Source organism: Saccostrea echinata, unplaced genomic scaffold (assembly GCF_033153115.1).
Source record: "Saccostrea echinata isolate AGI-Se365-2 ecotype Australia unplaced genomic scaffold, CSIRO_AGI_Sech_v1 ptg000016l, whole genome shotgun sequence".
Classification (NCBI taxonomy): domain Eukaryota; kingdom Metazoa; phylum Mollusca; class Bivalvia; order Ostreida; family Ostreidae; genus Saccostrea; species Saccostrea echinata.
Window position 1 is genome coordinate 24,379,344 of NW_026889765.1, and position 22,731 is coordinate 24,402,074.

Consider the following 22,731-nt stretch of genomic DNA (forward strand, 5'->3'; position numbering starts at 1 on the left):
TGAAAAGTGGTGTATATTAATTGTGGAAATAAAAGAAAAAAAAAACTCTAAATAACTTTAAGAAAAATTGAAATCACAAAAAATTGCCAAAATCAATAGCACAAAAACGTAATTTTTCAGCATTTTACACAACCATTCCCATAAATAATCAAAGACCAGACTTTTTGACCTCATAGACAACGACTTCTGCAATTAAAATGGAATTGCAAATTTTCATACCTTGTCATTGGTCATCTCCAAACTTACTTTGTTAAAAACCATTTTGATTCTACACACGAGTACTCTGAGGTTGCTTTGACGATGTTTATGTAGTCTTCGGAGACCAGGTCTCCCAACAATCTGTTGGAATCCTCAGTGGTACTCATTGTACCCCGTTATTAGCAGACCTGTTTTATATTCTTATGAAGCAGAATTTATTCCAAAACTTGTATATGCATCAGAAGAAGAAAACTTTCAATCCAACATTTTGCTTTATCGACGACGTTTTATCAGTTAACAATTCATTTTTATTCGTACGTTGATTTGTTATCAAATTGAACTCGAAATAAATGTTTCATAATTAAATGTTTTTCTTGAGAAATACAGTGATGAATTAAAACTAACAACTAAACTTCATGATAAACCTGAGTACATCGATCAACATTTTTATTTCACATTTATTTGAGACTTCAACTTTATTTATGAAGCAGTATGATATATCATTACCACCTGTATATAGGGTTTATATCTCCCAATTGGATCGATATGCAAGAGCATATTTATGTATAAACAAATTTTACAACGAGGCAGGCTACCAACAAATTAGTTGATTGATTGAGTATTTGTTGTGTAACATAGACTCGGTAGTATCCCATTTAAATTTCGCCGGATAAATAAGTTGATGATATAAGGGTGTCGAAAATTTCGTTTAAAGCTAACATTTCGCAAATATTTTATGGCTGATACAGCGACTTTGTCGAAAATGCAATCATTCTGTAAATAAGTCGAATGTTGACTGATGTCTTTAATAAAAGATGTTAGGCCATTGATTTCAAACTGAATTGTATAAAATCTATTTAAGATTAGACTTTAGATCTGTTCGCATACTCGATAGTATAGCGAGTATGCAAGCGGATCTAACATGGAAAGTTTTAAAATAGATTGAATTATCTACGGATTACTCCGTTTACCCGATCGTGAAAAGTGTCACAGGCGGGAGTGAATGTCAACAGGAGATGCTTTCTCCTCCATGGCAACTGATCCAACATATAATTTTTTCAGAGGTATGTGTTTGCTTAGATCACAGTTTGTATTGTTTAACTGAACTTTTGAGCATGATTTCTGTTCCTTATTATCACATCAAAGGAAAGAAATTTGTTTGTGATGTTTATTAATCCATATTTTATGTTTAAAATCCCTCAATCATTGTGTCCACAAATCTTGAATTGTCACATCTGGTGTTATTTGTTTAAAAAAGGACTGTATATCGGAAAGTATTGACAAGCCTATACAAAGAACTGTAACACCTACAATTTAGAGATCATAAAATTATCAAGTGTAATGTACTGCTAGCGTAGATTGTTCGGTTTACAAATATTAGTGTGCAGCGATCACCTGTAATGTGCTAGGAATATGAAAAATTAATTTGAGGAAAACCTGTCCTAAAATGACAGTCAATAGCAATTTTCTACGATTACCTTAAAACTTGTGAAGAGGGAAGTTGGTTTGCCACAGACATTTTCTGAAAAATGACAAGGACAAGTAAAGTTAACAGTTAAACTTTAACAGCAATATCAAAATACCTACATTCTTGTCACAAATTGCAATGCTCCTTCGCTAAATAGAACAATATAGGAGAAAAGAATATGGACCGATTATGACTGTAGTACTGAAAATCTTCGCAAGCCAAGGGCTTTCGGTCGCTACCCTCCCCACAAACCATTGGTAGATGTCATATTCAACGTAGACCAATGAAAAGACAGCTGTTGCATTACGTCAATTAAAATAATAGACAGCTCAGCTTTCATATATAAGCGATTTGTTCTCTTTGTTGTATGTACACATGTAATATGTTCTCACCTCACCTCTACTTTCGTTCCTTGATAAACCTTTAATGAATTCTTTATTTCCCCTGTCTGTTTTTTAACACCTTTATTTCTTGTTTACAATAAATACCGAGCTGCAATGTGAAAACTGGTACCTGATTGGTTAGAATATAGACATAATTATTATATTACATAATACGCCAAAAAGATGTCTCTAATTTAAGCCAAATTTTATTGGTGTAATCTGCCAAAGGTTTATGGGAACAGTTGCGAACCGAAAGCCTTTGACTTGCGAAGATACAATACTGGAATGTTCGCGTAGCTCTCCTGTGAAATATCCTACGTCCTCGTTATAAAGTTAAAATACCACTGACAGAAAATGATATGTAAAATTACCAATCATAGCTAAACATCAGAAAGTTTACTTACATGTAACATACCAGGCTTGTCCATAAAGTTCGTGGAGAAATGCTATAATTTTCTTAATTAAGTTCGCATGGTAAACGTGTACGATAATATTTTAATATAGACCATGATTTAGTAAATATATAAAAATCTAAACAATACACATTTTAAGAACATTATAGCTGTAAATGCCTTGTATATGCAAGACGCACGTAATGCTAATTTCACAATAAGGTAAAAATTATGGATTTTTAATTTTTATCACATGTTTATGGACACAAGCTACATTGTTTTTTACCATGCCATTTTGCCAAATGTGTGCAAAAATATTTATGGATGAACCATAATTGATTTAATTTTTAAAAATAAAAACGATACACAATAATTTACGAGCGTCATTAATACAAACTCTTCGTATGCACAGACTGCACAGCCCAGTCCGACGTTGCGCTAGAATTATTATAAGACATGAATATGGATATCCTATTTCTATCAAATAACTATGGTTTTTCACTTCTTGTAGTGTCTCCGAAATTGTACACATCATGAAAAGATCGGACATACCAATTTCATATCAATGAACTTTAATATATTCCAATACTTTCAGGTTGTTTGAATCAATACTTTGTCTCTGACGTCGTTTCAACCATATTTAAAACATAGTTTTATGATTGGACGCTGTTCCTTTCGGATGACCGACGTCGCTTTTTCTGTCAATTCTTGAAACATATTTGTTGCGATTTTTGCTTATTATTTTCACTGTCTGTATAGTAATCGATACTTAAAATATCAGAAAATGACAGCCGCTTTATTTGCGACACATTAGATTTTTATTAAGCTTTTAATAGTTCTATAAAAAATAATCATTTAAACCAGAATACTTTATTTCAAAATTATGACATTTTAACCCTGTGCCTATCTACGACCCATAAAAGACCGCGATTTTTACAAAAATATTCATTTTGTACAATAAAAACCAAACTAGTCTGACTTGGATTTCATAACAAATATTTTTTTTCTAAACAATAAGTATATTTAGAACTAGTCATTTTGACAAATCGTCATTGTCCATGAAAAGTATGGAAAAATAGACAACCCTCGTACTTTCTAGTTTCCGAAGGAAGTATTGCAGATAATACATTCAGATTCTGAGAGTTGATAAAAAATGCCTGAAAAACAGTTAAATAGGACTTATTGGTAATTTATTCCTCTATAAATGATTGCACTATAATTGTAGCATACATTATTTCTGTTTTGTTGTACATGTACTTTCTTTTGTTCAAAATGTTCGTTAAGCTAACTCAAATAAGCTATTATATAATAAGTACGATTTTTAAAGGATACTGATTTAGTTTGAGATTCATCAATCACTGATCAATGAAGCAGTAATTTTGCTAAGGTGAGCTAAAGTCCCAGAATCTGTTACATAAGATTTTATTACACCATCGATATAAAATCTGAATAAGTGGTGTTAGAGAACGTTGACTATTATTATAAAACCACAGTCATCAGAAACATGCTTATACACCTACAGGCCATCTGCGTATTCAAAACGGGTTCCTCCAATACCTAAAAGTAAGTCAGAATTACATGTATAAACTTTTTTGTCTTCATTATTAATACAACTGCAAATGAAGTTATAAAAGAATTTCTATAGTTTTGCAGCTTGTCTGATAGAAAATCTTCTTTAAAAGTTGTGAAAAGATGAAATTGATATAATGTAGTTAGGTTGATTTTCGCATAATTTGGAGTTAGGTTATCGACATCAATGCGAGTTTAATTCATCGAAGAACGAGAGAGCCAGATATCATATAACGATTGTTTATTATATTACATAATAGACAAAGAAAAAACTCGAGATTTTGAGGTTGAAAATTGTATATACCCCAAAGCTAAAATAGTGGTGTAAAAATTTTTGATTTTTAAAGAGGCTTAACTTTATTCAAAATATCATATGGCTCAAACTTTGTGACTATGAACCATAATTATATTTATAGTGCTAACAATATTTCTATTTATTTCTATTTTTAGGGTTCTCGGAAATGCGTTCTACACTGCTTCTCATTAGCTTGGTTTCATTGACTTTTGCTCAAACAGACACTGATTCAAATGTGTTTGACTTGCGATTAGTTAAACAATTCAAAAATGCAAGTTGTATTTCCAATTAAAATCAATCTATTGATCATCAGTAACATTATTATTTGATTGCAATTTTTGAAAATCTTTCGTGTACAAACGTTTCATAATAATAATGCAATGCACTAGCATATCTTTTTTCATTAAAGTATGCAGTAGTTCATGAATAGAATGACTTAAATAAAAATGAAACAAAGTAAAAACTGTTGCAGAATATACAAGATTTATCATTTATTTACAGCTTCTTGCACGACAAAGAATGGTTTGTAACTTTGCATCAATTTCTATTTAATTGAATTAAACAGAGAAATTATTATTTCTCCTTTAATAGCCCCCAAAGCATAAATAAAGTTATATGAATTGATATAAAACAGCACAGACAGCACTCTTATTTGTCCGATTTTTATGTAGGGATGACACTTTTGACTTGCTCTTTTGGTCTGGTTTTATTCCTACATGTATGCTCTCAGGGTGTTCAGAGAGCATGTAGGATCATTAAAGAATTACACATCATATTGTTATGTGATATACATGTATAACAATAACAAATCTCAATTTCAATGTAGAGCCAGTCTGCTATGAAGGATTCGCCATTCTACAATTTGTTCCTTGAATGGTTGAAATATACAAAAAGTGTTCAAGGAATACGACGAAAAACAGAATCCTTGCAGAAGGAGATGAAGGAACTACGAAATTTTCACGAAAAATGGGATGAATTTTTCGACATTGGAGAGACAAATGTTTCAAAAAGCTGTCAAACTACGCCAACCGTCAAATTGTTCTTTTTACTGCTCAATAAAATTGACGATGTTACAAAGAAATTTTCCAATTTTAAAAAGCATGCTTCAGAGAAAGAAGAAGAATTCAAGAAAATGCTAAATCTGGAAAGAAAACACATTCAAGAAAATTCAAAATTTTCAAAATCTATAGAAAAGAAGACTTTAGAACTACAAAAGAGAAATGTGGAGATGGAAGCCAATATAACTAGGTTAGAAGAAAAGTTAGAAGCTACGGTTTCTCGCTGTCAAAAACTCGATGAAGTAATAAAGAAATTAGATATAAATATAACTAAAACTGTAGCTACATTCACTGAAACTGATTCCAGACTGAAATCAGAGATTGCTCGGACAATATTAAAGAGTGATCAGTTTGCGTCAAAAATAAACAATACGATTTCTGATGTAATTGAAAAAATAAATAATGTCAAAATGAAATTCTCCGACCTTGAATCTAAGCAAAAAATACTGTATTATAACATCACTGAAAAAACAAAGAAATTGCAGCAAAACGATGAAATAATGAAAGGAAGAATAACAGTGATTTCTGGAGAGATCAAACGTACAAAGGACATGACCACTTCTTTACAGCATCAAATAAACAGAAATAAATGTAAGTTCAACATGATAATGTTTTCCAAAGATTAATTTGTTGAATCATTTTTATTTATTATGAACTAAAATCACTGATTTTTTAAAATTATTTTTTAGGTCAAAGTGGACTTGTAAAATCTTCATACACTACAAAACCAAATATGGTATCGGATAAGAGTGTTCGCTTTGCAAGGCCCTTTCAAAATAAACCAAATGTCGTGTTTGGTCTCTCTGTATTTGATTCCAGCTCCAAAACAAATGCTCGTTTGAATTCCTATCTAATAAAGTTAGACAGATACGGATTCACACTAAGAATTTCAGCTTGGGGAGGAACAGTAATGTACCAAACACATTATTTTTGGATGGCTTGTCCTTAATGTATCCTTGCAATGTAAATTCAAACATATACAAGTGTTTTTATTTTCCTTTTGAAGACAATCAAGTTAAGATGTTGTTTGTTGTTTCTCTTCTTGGAAAAGTATTAAATTAAAGCAAATCACATACTTAATATTGTTTGTCTGTTATATTTATTCAAACTATAATTCATATAGTGAAAAGGGTGAAGATAGCAAATGGTGATCAATCTCATAAGCGGTAAAATATTCAAATCAAAAACTCTACCCGAGAAACACCATGGGATCAGATGTCTTTGTAGGGCCTAACATGTCTCTTTGACGTTCACACTACCCAAGAGACCCATGTATGGATCGGGTTGGCGGGGTAATCCGTAGTCAACATTAATACGAAAACGATGTCCTAACAAATGGTATGAAATATGTCAGTCACAAATCGACCCAACGAAAGGCTGTATTTGCAAATTACGTCATTGTATCAGCCATAGAATTACACATCTAATTTATGTCAGTAGCCTGTCTCGGTATTAAAATGGATAATTGACAAAATATGCTTTTATGTATTGAAGAAGTTTTGTGACATACCAGTAGACACCAAATGCAGGCGAAAACGGAATGTTGCGACATGAGTACCTGAAGTTGATTTGATTTGATATTTTATTATGTACTGAAACATAAATAGATTTGGCAGCAGCATAGCCTAAATAAGCCCTCTCCACAATCTTCACAATACCCGACATCACTCACTTTGTTATGAATTTAATTGTTAGTTTACCATTAATATCTATATTCAGAAAAAAACATCAAAGTTTGTCACAGACTCCATGGTGCATTTTTTGGAGTTCGCGGGGATACATCGAATCTTAAACTTTCAATAGATAAAACGTCATGCATAAACCGCTATCCTAATGTCTAATTGAAGGATGGAGCAAAATTCTTCTTCCAATGAAGTGAATACATTCTGCTTCATAAGTACACGAAAAGAAACCGGCTATTCAAGAAAAAGCACAATAAGCGTCCATGAAAACTGCAACAGGTTGTCGGAAGACCTGGTCTGCAAAGACTATATATTGTCAATGAGGAACTCCAGCATTTTTAGTACCAATTTTTGTTTTGAATCAAACTGAGTTTTAACTTAGGAATTTTTGCAATGCTTTATAACGATTTCACTTTAACTGAAACGTTACAAGAGAAAGACATAAGTTTCCATTTGGCATCTAAGCTGGGTCTCAAGTCATTAGATAATATTTATGTGTTGTTGAGTTGTTATAGATATATCGCATTACGGTCTCTTTTTTTGTTTTTCTGGTAAAAATGAGTATGATATGAATATTTTACATATTCTTATCTGTATATCTAAGATAATGGCTTTATTTAGTCAATTAGAGCAAAATAAAAAAAAGATAAAAAAAGAAAGGTTATGCTGAATTTTTATTTATATCAATTCAAATTTGATACCCCCCTCCCCCCCCCCCCCCAAAAAAAAGGTCCATTTTCTTCCAAAATAGGAATCTGTTAAAATAAAAAGCAAAGTAAGTGTTTTTATCTAATGAAATAGAAATGTTTCAATATTGGGTATATTATTAATAATATTTACACAGATTTCAAAGTTTTATAAGAATGCTATAATTAATCAGTTCGATCTTAGGAAAGACAATTGCAGTGAGTGATTCTTCACAACTTACATCGACAGTTTGGGCCATAAAATGGATAAGGACAGCTGCAATAGATGGATACCCATAGAAATGACAGGTGTCCCCGTTTTGACAAAGGTTCGGATCACATTGTGCTGTTTCTCTAGGAAGAAATGTATTTTTTTTGGGGTCTTTTTTCTTTTTTTGGTGGGGGGGGGGGGTATCAAATTTGAAATGATATAAATAAAAATTCAGCATAATCTTTTTTTTTTAAATTTTTTTTTATTTTGCTCTAATTGACTAAATAAAGTCATGAAGAGTTACCAAAATCAGAAGCATCAAATCGTGTGACTTTTCAACATTTTACACAACCATTCTCCACGAAGACCAGACTTTTTGACATCATTGTTAGAAAACCGCCTATGCTAGTAAAAATAGAATTTGCAAATATTCACATCTTGTCATTTGTCATCTACAAACTTACTTTGTTAAAAACAATTCTGATTCTACACATGAGCACTCTAAGGTTAATATTAAAATAATGCTGGAGTTCCTCATTAACGGTTTTTATGTAGTCTGCAGAGACCAGATCTCCAAAAAACAATCGAAATTGAAAATCTCATGGGAAGTTATTATCAGCGGACCTGTTTTTGTATTCTTATGAAGCAGAATTTATTTTCAGTCATACGTTGATTTGATATTCCATTGAACTTGAAATAAATGTTTCATTACACGTCTTGAGAAATACCTTGATGTTCAATTAACAAATAAACTTCATGATAAACATGATGACATCAACTTTTCTATCGTCAACGTTCTTTATTCATGTAGCAATATACATTTTCGTATGTATATTGTGTGTAATATCCCAGGTGATTCGATATGAAGATGCATATTTTACATACATGCAATGAAATGTATGGAGATAACGAACAGTATTCAAGCTCAAAAGTCCATTCAACAATACAAATTTTGGAGCAGAGCAAACACGGACCTCTAAAACATCAGAAGTGGGATTAGGTGCCATGGAGGAGTGAGCATCCCCTGCCGACCGGTCACACCCGCCGTGTGCTCCTTGTCATGATTGGGAACCGTTCACGGTAGCTCAGTCGGTAGAGCGCACGCTCCGTGATCGGGAGGTCGTGAGTTCGAATCTCGGCCGCGACAGACCTAAGTCGATAAAAAATAGGTAGCAACTGTTCCTTCGCCATGCGCTCGGCACTTTGGAGTGAAAGTTGCGGGTCTTTCGGATGAGACCTTAAAAACCGAGGCCCCGTGTCACGGCAGGCGTTGGCACGATAAAGATCCCTCACTGCTCAATGGCCCTGAGTGCCGAGTAAAGGTCAAAATTTGAAGCCCTTCACCGGTATATGGTGACGTCTCTATATGAGTGAAAAATTCTCGAATGGGACGTAAAACAATATACAATCAATCAATCAATTGTCATGATTGGGTAATAACGAAAAAATTCGTCGACAATTCAGTGTGTAAATAATGGCCTAACAATTTGTATGAAAAACGTCAATCAGCATTTGACTTAGTGATAAATTGTATTTGCTGACAGGGTCATACAAACAATTTCTAAAACGGGATAGGCAACCAAAAAGTAGTTAATTAATTGACTGAATGATTGATTGGCTTATTATTTGTTGTTTAACACTGAATATGCAGTATTTCATCGATATTTAAAAAATTGACGATACTAGTTATCACCAAATTCGTTTAACGTTAACGGTTTTTTTTCGTTGAAAAGTTAATGGTGATGTAAAAGGTAAAGATAACGAACAGTGATCGATCTCTAAAAATCAACAAACAATACAAATATGTGAAGAGGGCATAAAACACGGACCCATGGAAATTCCAGAGGTAGAATCAGGTGCCTAGAAGGAGTGAGCATCCCCTGTTGACCGGTCACACCCGCCATGAGTCCTATGTATTGATCAGGTAGACGGAACTATCCGTAGTCAATTCAGTACAAAAAAACAAAAACAAAAACAAAGGCCTAACAATTAGTATGATACAAGTAAGCTAAAATACGACCCAATGATAGGTTATATTTTCAAACATGGTCATAATAACGACCATAAAATTTACGAAATGCTGACTTTAAACCAAGCTGTTGAAATCCCTGTAACCTCAACTTATCACTGATTGAATAAATTTCGTTATGCCTAGCCAAACATGCAACATAAACTATTAATCGTTTGAATATTTTTTTTTATTTCTAAGCACCACATCACTTTTTTCTCGAGATAATGATAGAAGAATTCAGAACCCGATTGCAACCTACTCAACATAAAAACTTGGAAATAAACCAAATACCGTTTGATATATTTTATTTTCCCCTCGTTTAATTTTATTTATGTGAATACTAGAAGATCAACAAATAGAATAAAATTTAATAGAATAAATTAATATATATATAAATATATACATTAAGGCATATGTATATAAATCAAGACAGCATTCGACATCGATCGCAGAGCAAATTACGTTACTTCCGTTACCCCCCCCCCCCCCCCACACACACACAAGCGCGTTACTATATCCCCTCTATCTCCGTTGCGAAGGGATAATAGTGGTATGATTTGAAATTCAATCACAGATCAATGAAGCAGATATTTTGCTAAGATGAGCTAAAGATCCAAAATCTGTTACATCAGAATTTATTACATCATAGTTATAAAATCTGAATAAGTGGTGTTAAAGAACGTTGGCTATTATTATAAAACGCAAGTCATCGAAACGACGCTTACACACCCACAAACTATATGTATATTCAAGGTAAGGTTTCTCCCATACCTATACATGTAAGTTGGAATTACATGTATAAACTTTTTTGTCTTAAATTTTATACAACTGCAAACGGAGCTTTAAAATTTTACAGCTTGACTGACATAATTTTTAAAAACAAAAGTTGTGAAGAGATGAAATTGGTATCATTTAGAGTTGGCTAGTCGAATGCGAATTTAATTTATCAATTTAATTTATATTTTTAGGTCAAAGTGGACTACTTGAATATAAAAGTCATACAATACAAAGCCAAATATGGTTTCTGATAAGACCGGTCGGTTTGCAAGATCCTTTCAAAACAAACAAAATGTCGTGTTTGGTCTCTCTCTATTCGATACCGACTACAAAATAAATGCTCGTTTGCTGTTTTATATAATAAAATTAGACAGACACGGATTCACGCTAAGGATTTCAGCTTGGGGTGGGACAATGATGTATCATGCATATTACTTTTGGATGGCTTGTCCTTAATATACTCACAAGTATGAAATCAATCCAAATATATGCAAATGTCCTCCTTCTCAGAGATTTAATACTGTCTTGAAGTTGGAGATTTAAATAAAATTAAATGAATTAGAGATTTATTGTTTTTTCTTATCAGAAAGATATTAATGTAGCACATATCACATAACTAAATATTAAGTAGTTTTATCAGCTAAAGAGACAACATTAATAATGTTTTGGCAGGTGGTGCTAGGATGTTATTTTTTATTTTAATTTAAGCTATAATTCATAGAGAACTGAAGTTTGGGCTGTCTGTTTTTTCCCTTAGATTTTAATAATTCATATACCAGCATTCCCCTGACGGAGCAGGTACCAACATATTCTTTGTAAGTCTCATTATTACAAATGCCTTCTAGAACTTGGATTTTATTCCACTAGGGGTAATCCAATTTGTACTTAGTTTCCTTTCTAAGGATGAAATTCTTCAAAACTATATGTCAGTTTTAAATATTTTCAATATTCCTAACAACGAAATTGAATTCGAATCACATACCTCTACTGGATTCCAAAGCTGAGTACTGTACAACACCGTATTTGAGAAGTGGTGCTAATCAGATGTGAATACCTAAATACTTAAAGGAACTGTTAGAAAATTTGAGATAACAAAATTTTACCAAAATCAATATCTTAAAACCTACGACCGGTTTTTTAACACTCTATACAACCATTTCTCAGGATAAATTAAAATCAAGGTTTTTTAATTGACATCATAGACAAAGACTGTCTCTACAATAAAAATGGAACACATGAATTTACACACCTTGTCATTGGTCATCTGCAAACTTATTTTGTCAAAAAATATTATGTTTCTACACACAGGTACTCCGCACTTGATATAAAAAAGAATTTGGGTTTCTCGTTGACAGTGACTGAGTAATCTTTGGAAATCAGGTCTACCAACAAACTGTTGAAATATTTCCATGGGTACTAATTGTGATTCGTTAGCAGACCTGTTTTTATATGCATTTGGATCAGAATTTATTAAAAGACTTCTACATTAAAAGAAAAAGTCTCTTGCAGTGGCCTTCAATTCGACATTTAGACACGACGACGTTTTATCAATTAGCAATATTCATTTTCATTCCTACGTGGATTCGATATATCCCAGTAAACTCGAAATAAAACATGTCACAGGGTCTGACACATCTATTTTATTTTTGGATATTTTACTTGAAAAAAGACATTAATGGCAAACTAACAACAAAAGTTTATATTAAACGTGATGACCTAAACTTTAATATCGTCCAATAACTTCCAATATTTATACTATTATTACCTGCAAATGGATTTTATGTCTCCCATTTGATTAGATTAGCAAAATAGGTTCTAAGTACGATCGATTTAAAAAGAGACAGGCTATTGACAAATAAGTTGATGATACAATGGTATATCAAGAATCTCGTTTAATGTCAACATTTTGCAAATACTATGGTCGATACAACGACCTTGTTTACAACTACAATCTATACTCGTTAAGTCGAATGTATGTTGACTGATATCTTTCATACAAATTGTTAAGCCATTATTTTCACATTGTCTACGTTTTTTTTTTTTCGTTTACCCATACCTTGCTGCTTATGTTATTGCTTTGAACATTAAAGAATATGATGACGAGTCAAAGGAGATTTGTTCAGATGAAAGCTCATACGCACTGAAACATAGAAATTGTTATTTTGGTCTTTGGCAAGGGGTGAAGGGAAATTTTACTTGAGCATTTCACAAAGTTATTCTAACATAAACTATATATTTCTAAGATACAAATTCTCATGTCAAGCAGGAAGTAAATGAAAAATAAAATAATGACGTTGCTCACAATATTTATTTGTGCAATCACAAATTAGCAGTGGAATAAGATAAATAGCGGTTTGTCCAAAGTACTTCATTCTCTTCCAAGGAAAGAATCTGTTAAAAGAAAAAAAAAACAATAAAATTAGAGATTTGTTCCTCAAAAATATTTACAAAAATGAAAAATACAATGCATACTTGACATACATGTATTTCAAAATATCAATGTCGATCTCAAAGTAATAAAATAATGACAGCATTAATTATTTCTCTCCTTGGAAAAACACATAATAAAAACACATATTTTTGTTACGCATGCTTATTTGCCACTGAACTTACACTGGCAGCTCGGACCATAATATGGATAGGGACAGCTGCAATAGGTGGATCCTCCATACAATTGACAGGTGCCTCCATTTTGACAAAGGCTCGGATCACATTGTTGTGAGGTTTCTGTAGTAGGAATAATATTTCCATATTTTTTGTGCTCGAAACTTTTGTTTCAAGATGTCATGGTTTTATAAGTGTAACTTTACATATCTCAATATAGGTATAACTAAAAAAATGACTTTCGGATAACGGTCTTCGGGAAAGGTAGATTATTCAATCAAAAAGTTTATACACATTTTTTTTTAAATTTAAAACTGAATAAAGCCTACCCTCCCCCCTCAATTCCTCACTTTCCCTGAAAAGAGAAAAGTATTTTCTTTTAAAATAGAAAAATTTCAAAAAGGACGTACGTTCACAATTCGGTCCAGTATATTGAGAAGTACAACTACATATGATACTGCCTCCTGACAATTGGCACGTCCCACCATTTTGACAAGGATTAGGCTGACAGGATTGTGAAGCTAGCTCACAGTTGGTACCGCTCCAACCGGAAGGACACGTGCATGTATAAGACGAACCAGATACGCTACATGTTCCTGAATTCTGACATGGATTGGGACTACAGGGACTCGTGTTAGGATTTGAAGATCCTTAATGAAAGTATGAATAGTTACAAGAATGAAATATTGCAAAATGTGTCATCAGATAATTTGATGAATAATTAAAAACTATTTTAAGAAGATCATCTACTAGAAGCGACACTAAAGGCGATAACACGCAATCGTATAGACTTATTAACATAACTCTTTATAAATAGAATTAGTTATAGACTTTATAAAAGATTTTTTATGCTTAGTATTGATCAAAGTAAAGAAGTTACATCACTAAACGAACAAACATATTCAACAAGAAGTTAAATGTATCAAGGATTTCAGCATCACTTTGCTGATCAAATAGAAGATTCATTCTCTTAAATTTTCTTAATTTGTTTTTATAAAAACAGTTTGACGACAAATAGAAATCCTTTAGCAAAATTCAAGGGAAATCTGAGGACAGGTTTGAAATATCTTACCAGAAATGGCTTGGACCTTCAACTCGAACCTTTGATTCTGAGAAGGCTGTTGATCTCTGGAAAGCCTGCTGTCAAACTTAAGGATCATTATATTTTTGTTTCCGTCGTCAGTTGTCGTATACTCTAAGACTTGATTTGCTGGAGTATTGCACTGCCTTTATAGAAAAGTGTCTTATGATTAGCAAAAAAACCTTTCTATATCGATGAGTTATGGCGCATTACCAAATTTTCTTGGTTATAGGTATATATACCATTTGTTTTTATATGTAAATTGTTAGACTTGTAATTCGACACTTGATATTTAAGGCATTGCATACATGTAATATACGTTCTTTGCTATATCAATGCTCACTTGATTCCGGTCTGTCCAAGAAGGTTAAATCGGATCTCGAGCCAGTGATAACATGCCGACGTTTGTGAATTTCTTGCCAAATTAAGTTCTTGAATCGTTAGTTTTATATTCGAATTAGTTAGTCCCTGGAAGTAAAAGTTTATTAATAAATATTTGCAATAATATTAACATTTATGTAAAACAGTTTAACATCCTAAATTTTAATTCCAAAACAATTGTGAATATTAATTATGTATATGATTATCAACAAGGAAAGCTCTATGCAGTAAAACTGAGTAGTTATCGAACAGGCAAGAAAGGAACCGTCTATATGCCTATTATCAAATTTAATATCAATGCTAATAATCCCATACCTTTTATATTTTATTAAACGTTTTAAAATACTGAATCATATAAATTAAATAAACCATATATACCCTGATCATCCAAACACACTCTTTGTCCACACTGTAGGTACTGGGGTAGCTTGGTGACTTAATATTGTGTTCTTGTCCAGCAGCAAGATCTATGATTCCACCGCAGTCTGAAAATTTGATATTATTCAGATCAACAAGTCAGATAATGAAGTACATGGGTCTTTCTTGAAGTTAAGAATTTAACAATATATATGCTATTTTGCTTTTAAAAAATTATAATGGTGTTTGGTTAAAAAGATCATTACTTCACGAAATTCAAAATTTCCTTTTTTTCTTTTTTCTTTTTGTTCTGCTACATTCGTTAAGGAATTGCCTTTATAAAATTCATTTTGACACCCAAAAAGGTCCCTTCAGAAAAAAACAAAATTAATTCCCAGCATTTGTGTTTGATTAAAGACACCAATAAACAGATTTTTTTACCTGAATCCGTGTCCACCTGGTCACAGGTACTTCCTGTCAGATCTGCTGGACACATACACTGGCAAGTGTGAGCAACAAATCCACTGTTTTGACACGAAGGGGGATTCTGACAGTTCGCTTTAAAAGACATTGAATATAAATGATGTACAGTAAAACACACTTATGGCGAACACGCTTAAAACGAACTGACGCTTACAGCGAAGTGATTTTCATTCCCCTTAACTTTAAAATACATTGTAAACTTTAAGGATATAACGAATTATAAATGCTTATAACGAAACAAAATTGTCCATCCCTGAAACTTCGTTGTAAGCGTGCTTTACTGTATAAAGATATCTGTATTTTACAATTAAAAAAAGTAACTGTTACAGGACTGGGTGGACTCTCTTTAGAGATTAGAAATCATATGCTTATTAAAATAGTTTTTTTCAATACCTGCACAATTATATGCTATTGTGATTTCTTTGACGTCATTGTGAGTTAGAGACTGAGCACTATCCACAAGTGACTCTAATCTGCTGTCTTTTAACTTCATAGTTGGTAAACCCCTGGCAGAAGCAGCCTAGAACAAATTACAAGTATTAATTTAAGGAAATATTCAGTTGTCAAAGTCTTGGCCTTAGTAAATGCACGGAATGTACAGAAGAGGCAATTACCTACAATAAAACAAACAAATAAACGAGCTAAATTTTCTCGAAACAAAGATGAATGAATAATTTTTTCTTTAAAGAAAAAGGGTGTACTTCCATTTCGAAAATTATTGAAATTTTTTGCATTGAGAGAAAATAATTGTTTATTCAACATGTAACTACATGAAAGGTTGCAGCTCAAAGTGAATGCATTAATTTTAATAAAACTTTTTAGTAGTTGAGTGTTGAGTAGCTAGTGTAATTAATACAATAGAGAAAATTTGGCAGTTGAATGCACAAATAGTACCATAGCGCAGTTCTTTGATACTAATATTGGGGAAGAACATTATCAGGAAGAGCATGATACAATTTTTTTTCATTGAGATACAGGTTTGGTCGGTCTCTCTAAGGAGAGGACATTATCAATAACTTTCATATTTCAATTACAAAATCAGGAAGGGAAAAGGGGATCTGTTTACAAGCCCAATAAATGTCAACTATCTATATTTTGGAATCCCATTTTTTTTTGTTTTTAAAAAATCAGAATATTTTGGAACAATTCTCGGAAAGAAAAGAAAAAAAGAAGCCATTCTAAGACAGGTCTGTAGAACGCACTTTTTTGTTGCTGTTAGGTCGAGCAGTTGGAAATTCCAGAATTTGGACAATTAATTACATCCCCCCCCCCAATTTTTGAAACCTTTACTACGGGCCTGTAAAGATGAACAGTATATGATTCTACTTACATTGAGGGCATATTGCATGATAGATTCAACATCGTATGGTGTCCTGTCGTGAGTAGGTCTGTCATTTTCGAAGTTATTCTCTGCGCCTGGTTGAATGTTTGAAAAGAAAACCTCAATATATTTGTCGCGATCCTGTCTCGATTGTTCGTGCATTTGTCCTATGGCGTGCATCAATTCATGAACAACGGTTTTAGTCTGAAATTGATTGAAATTTAAAAGAAAATTAAATGAAGATTCTTAAAGAATTTTTCATACATAATTGAAATGACAAAAAATAGTGTAAATTTTTCTTGTTATTAAACGTTCTTTTGTTTATCTTTTCATTGATGAGTATATTTTATTTAATACATGGATTCTTTTGAATCAACTTAAAAACATTTTATAATTTTACTACAGTCAAACGTTATCTCAAGCTCATAGGGACCGAGATAAAACGTCGAGATAACGGACTATTCTCGATATCAGGGGTAGAAAAGCTAAAGAAAAAGTGGATGGGACTTCCGATTCACTTCGACATATCCATGGTATTCGAGATATCAATGTTCGAGATAAAGAATTTCAACTGTATTGAGAGTTTAAAAATGTTCCTACCGACGCACACATAGGGTCTTCAAGGGTGACATCCTGTTTAGTAAATCTAATTTCACGACCGACAAACGACGCACATCCTTGGCTGAAAAAAGCTAAGAGTTAAGATCTCATTCACCATTCCATTTGTATGATAATATCCGGTGAATAGTATTAAATGTTTATTCCTTTAAAAATACTTATCTAAATTGTTTGTACACGTGCTCAAATCTACATGTATACGTTTTTCATTGATTTTGGTAATTTTAGTAATTTACATTTATATTGATGCGAGTAATATTGGGAAAAAAAGAAATTTTTGTGGTAAAGAAAAAAGAAATCAAAGAAGAGAACGATAACATGAATTATTACCCCCGGGTTAGGAAAAGATATCCATTGTGCGACAAACCAGTGGCTTGGGCACGTGGAACAAACTGAAGACAGGTTAGATCGTGGAAAATCTTAAAAGCATCCTGTATCGCCTGCTGCATTTGTGCACTAACTGTTAAAATGAGATGAGACAAATATATATTACATTACGCATAATCCGACTATCTGCCACACACAAAAGCCAAATTTAACAAAATAAAGAGAGCGATAGGTACAAAATAGTAAAAATGAAATCCAGTGACTTGGAGGCGCCATGATAATTAAATTAATTTTGTATACATCTGCGTTTTCTAGTAGAGAGAGAGAGAGAGAGAGAGAGAGAGAGAGAGAGAGAGAGAGAGAGAGAGATTGACTTACACCCTGTCTGAATTTCATACGGAACTATATTATTTTCCCACAGTACGGCATTCTGAAGGAAATTTCTCTTTTTCTAAAACATATGGACATTTTTCTTGTAAGAAATATATCTTATTGTTGACATTAAACTTAAATAATCATATAAAATAATTTCACTTTCAAAGTTGCAATGTCATGAGTTGTTCTAAGGAATTGAATACTATATATTAGTACTCTATACTTACCCTTCCAAAGGAGCCACCCTACAAAAAAATTTAAGTATTATTTACGTCAAATTCATCATTCAGATTTAAGATAGATAAAAGGCGTTTTATAAAGCATTTCAAAATAAAGAAAGTGAAGAAAAATATATAGTTTTAATAATAGTCATTATATTTAATAAGCACTTGCAAATATGTTGATAAAAAGTGTATATTTTACTATTTTAATTTTGGTTGCAATTGAATTTAGAAATAATAATAATTAACAAAATAAAGACCAATACTTACTGCCTGTGGAAGGTAATGGTGATCTACAGCAGCTACTTTAACACTTTCCTTTGCAGCTGGATTTATTCCAAGTGGCTGTGATATTGTAGGAAGAAGGGTATATTATATAAGTTGTATGTTACTGTGAGTTACTGTGGGTTTGGTTATTAGTAAGACGTATAAACTGTTAAATTCACATTTTCTGTAATTATTGCACATTTGGTCTATCAATATACACATTTATATGATAATTTTACTATTGATCACCTTTTTTATATCACGGATCAAGAAGATCCATTTTTAGAAGGAAAAGGTGGTTGTTTCACACAGTTAGTTGATTTAAGGTATAGTGATCACTTTATATCAATAGCATTTGATGAGTAATATTTCGAATCACCGAAAATGAAAGTTCCCCTTTTAACCTCTCTGTATTTAACCAACCATAATTTTAATTTATTCTTGACGTCTTTACCTTATGGGGTCTTCCTTGGTCATCATAAAAGATCATTGTCTGTAGAAGGTTTGCGATCGGCGTATCTTGTGTTACTCTATCCTGTATCAAAAAACAATTAGATGAAAATTAACAATTAGAATAAAACGTGTCTAATCCGACCACCACTGTTTCATAAGAAATTGGCCAAATTAGAAAACAATTCGGTTTAAAAAACATTTTTAACAAATGAAATTACTAAAAGGGACTTGAAGATTACATCATATTAGACAAGATTTCGGAATACACAACATTCAGATTAGACAAGTTTCACTGTAAATAATAATAACAATAGACAAATGAATAAAATGGAAAAGAAATCCCCTAGCTTTTGTCCCAAATCATTCACATTACTCTCATGATAATGAAAATTTAATAAAACAGTCATCTTATGAAAAAAAAAATCTATTTCATAATTGTACAATGTAAAAACTTTCCAATATAAATAAAATAGCATTTAAAGCTTTTCTTACTTTATCATGTAAATTAGTATTACGTACCCACGAGTTGATGAGGTTTGGTTTCCATAGGTCCACTTGCTTAAACATTTCCCATGGAAACCAGTAAAATCCAGAGGGCAAATTGAATGATGTTGACGCCGAGGCAAAAGCTGAAATTTTATTTTTATTTATTATTTTTTTTATTTAACAATTTACTATTCTTTTTTTTTTTTTTTTGCATAAACTGCCTGGTTCACAAATTAAAAGTTAAAAGAAAAAGATCAAAAAAATTCAAACGATTACTTTAATTACATAAGAAGTTGATTTCCTAATATTCAGTGAGGATAGTTAACGGATTGAGCTTTTTCTCTCTTTTTTAAAAATATATTGTTCTTATATTTCATCGTAAGTTCCCATAGCGTTCAATTTATTGTATTATTACATCTTTTAGCACAGGATAATTTGTTAATATGAATAAAAAAAATTAAAGCAAGATTTTACATCAAAATTTATTCACCTCTCCTGGAAAAGTTTCCCCGTGGTAAAGCTACACCAAAGCTTAAAAGGATGACAGCCAGAAACAAAGAGAGGGGGTTCATCGTCACAGGTTCCTCAAGACAAAAAAGCTGGTATACTTCTAGGGATGTTGTACCATGCATTATATAATATATGAACAGGATAAAAACACACATTAATAAATCATTTTCTGATCATCAAAACAGATATGATTATATGTAAAGCAACAGGTGATTATAGACCAAGCCCAGTGTGTACATGTAACTCAAAAGAGTTATGTTTCCAGCCTTTTTTATTTCCTGTTATTTTTTTTACAGAAAGTACATGGATTAACATTAAACGACTTTATAAGAAAGTGTGCATGATGGAAAGATCGATAAAAAAAATCCTTCAGATGGTAAACATCTTGAAATCTTGATTTAAAGCATGATTTTCCATTTCTGCCTGATTGGTTGTTTTTTTAATAAAAAATCAACGGACTATGCTTAACCGAGTTAAAAGTGCATTTTTGTTGGTTGCACTTTAAAGATTTCTCCATTTTTATTCAGCAGTTTGTTTTTGGTGAGTAAATATCATTTTTTAATGTGTATTTTTTGCTTGGCTTTTGTTTAAGAGAAGTACAAGGCTTAGCATATTTCATTTTATTTATTTATCTAATTGCATTAATAGTTGCACTTGTTGGTTGAACGTCGGTATTTAAATCTGACAATTTAATAAATTTAAACATCTTTTAATATATTCATGTTTTAACTTTCCCTAAAATGGTTCTTTTTATCATAAAATGTTAAATGGACATGGATATTGAATTTTCTTTGGGCCGTGCAATTCCAACAATGCATGGACATGTTATAATATTAGCACAGTCCTATCTGAGATGGGATCGAGGTTCAGAGGCTTTATTCTGCATCCTGTGCTACATGTTAAAAAATCTAAAAAATAGCCTCAAATAAATGCAAAATATTACGAATAAAAACTAAATATGAATATATTTGAATAATAAAATTGGTGAACTTCCCTTCTCTGCTTTCCTGAATTTTTCAAAATACTAGACATTTTTTTGAATAAGTAGGAGGAAAATAAAATCATGGAAATGTTCTTATGAATTGTTAAAACTGAAAAAAATTATAGAAGACCTCACTGTCATCTACCAAACCTATGAAAGACATTAATTCACTATATCCTTATAAACATATCTACAAAGTGTCTCGGCTTTCTATATCCTTTCAAAAGAAAACATTTTGTAAATTAAATTCTTTTTCTTTTCTTTCTTTTCTCTCGTTTTTTTTTCGTTAATGTTTGTTTTGAAATTTGGGATAAATGTTCTTATAGCGGAAGTGAAAAAAAAGATATTGAAAGATGGCTGCATTATTGGTAATTACGATAAATCAATATAGTGCTTCTACCATTTTCAGGAAGAATAATTCCTTTCCTCAATTACACTGTAGGTGTATGAATGTTTTTTGTGGCATATATATTCCAAAGATTCTTACTTTAGGAGCCTGACGTCCTTTGAGACAGATAAAACAAACTTTTTTTTTTTTTTCAAAATCACAAATGAAACAACTCAGTCTATTCCTATAAAAGTAAATGAGAAAGATTAGAGACAATATCCATTTTCATTCTCATTTTTTTTTTTTTTCGAAAAGGTCCCATATAGTGAAAAAATGTATAGATGTTCAATGATAATGGTAAAAAGGATAAACTTTGAACATCAGATAGAGAGTTTATGATTTCTTGATATTGGACATGTTTGATATAGCATCGTTTATCACCAAAATAAGACAAAAATGTAAACAAATCCATGCATCCATTTCCTTTTTGCATCAGGGAAATGATGACGACTGCAAGAAAGCCTTGAAATGCCAGCCATATAGCAAAGGAGCAAGAGGAAGACCAAAGACCACCTGACGAAGAGCTGTTGAAATGCCAGCCATATAGCACACGAGCAAGAGGAAGACTAAAGACTACCTGGTGAAGAGCTGTTCAAAAGAATGGCCGAGTGGAATGCCACCAAAACATCAGCTAGAAACAAAGGGATATGGAATGAAAGCGTTACGGCTTTAAGCGTCTTCTATTGTAAAGAGAATTAAGGTTAAGCAATCGTGTGTGCGTATACACTATTATCCTTATGAAGGGGATACTAGTATTTTCTCACATTTCGTTCGTAAAAAATCGAAACCCTCTTAGATATTGCTCTATTTTTGCCATAAAGGCATAGAATGGGCAATATTTTTATCTGTGTTACGTATGCTATGACAAATTTATCTTTTGGTTGAGAGAGTTTTTTTTGGAAAAATTATTTTCCCTAAATATGTACATTGCAATGTTACACTATACTTTTTGGCTCCATCTCTGCCTTAGAGACCATGGTTTGAAACGAAAGTAAACTTCACTAAAAAGGATTTTAATTACACTTTATTCCTAACTCATTCGTTTTTAGAAAAGTAATTATTCGTCCTCATGCCATTTTCACTATTTCTTATTAGGATATGTATTACTATGGACTCATCATTGTTCGTGGCAAAACAGTGTTCGTGG

The 22,731-nt window shown here is 32.1% G+C and overlaps 3 protein-coding genes across 3 annotated transcripts in view; 2 read left to right on the forward strand and 1 right to left on the reverse strand.

Moving 5' to 3' along the window:
• Positions 1-22,731, forward strand: part of LOC133188585 (3'-5' exoribonuclease 1-like) — a 291,755-nt gene that overhangs the window by 24,304 nt on the left and 244,720 nt on the right. The gene's annotated exons all lie outside the window — the stretch shown is intronic.
• Positions 5,642-6,362, forward strand: LOC133189041 (uncharacterized). Its single transcript, XM_061324483.1, has 2 exons — positions 5,642-5,954; positions 6,053-6,362. The coding sequence occupies exons 1-2, from the start codon at positions 5,774-5,776 to the stop codon at positions 6,310-6,312; spliced, it is 441 nt and encodes a 146-aa protein (XP_061180467.1). The 5' UTR covers positions 5,642-5,773; the 3' UTR covers positions 6,313-6,362.
• Positions 13,035-22,731, reverse strand: part of LOC133188582 (uncharacterized) — a 294,465-nt gene continuing 284,768 nt past the window's right edge. The window contains exons 18-27 of the mRNA XM_061324064.1: positions 19,738-19,847; positions 19,220-19,300; positions 16,967-17,161; positions 16,030-16,156; positions 15,175-15,281; positions 14,759-14,883; positions 14,407-14,561; positions 13,745-13,984; positions 13,344-13,457; positions 13,035-13,121 (exon numbers count right to left, since the gene is read on the reverse strand). Coding sequence (XP_061180048.1) covers positions 13,099-13,121; positions 13,344-13,457; positions 13,745-13,984; positions 14,407-14,561; positions 14,759-14,883; positions 15,175-15,281; positions 16,030-16,156; positions 16,967-17,161; positions 19,220-19,300; positions 19,738-19,847 — 1,277 coding nt within the window. The 3' untranslated portion in view covers positions 13,035-13,098. The remainder of the gene's footprint in view (positions 13,122-13,343; positions 13,458-13,744; positions 13,985-14,406; positions 14,562-14,758; positions 14,884-15,174; positions 15,282-16,029; positions 16,157-16,966; positions 17,162-19,219; positions 19,301-19,737; positions 19,848-22,731) is intronic.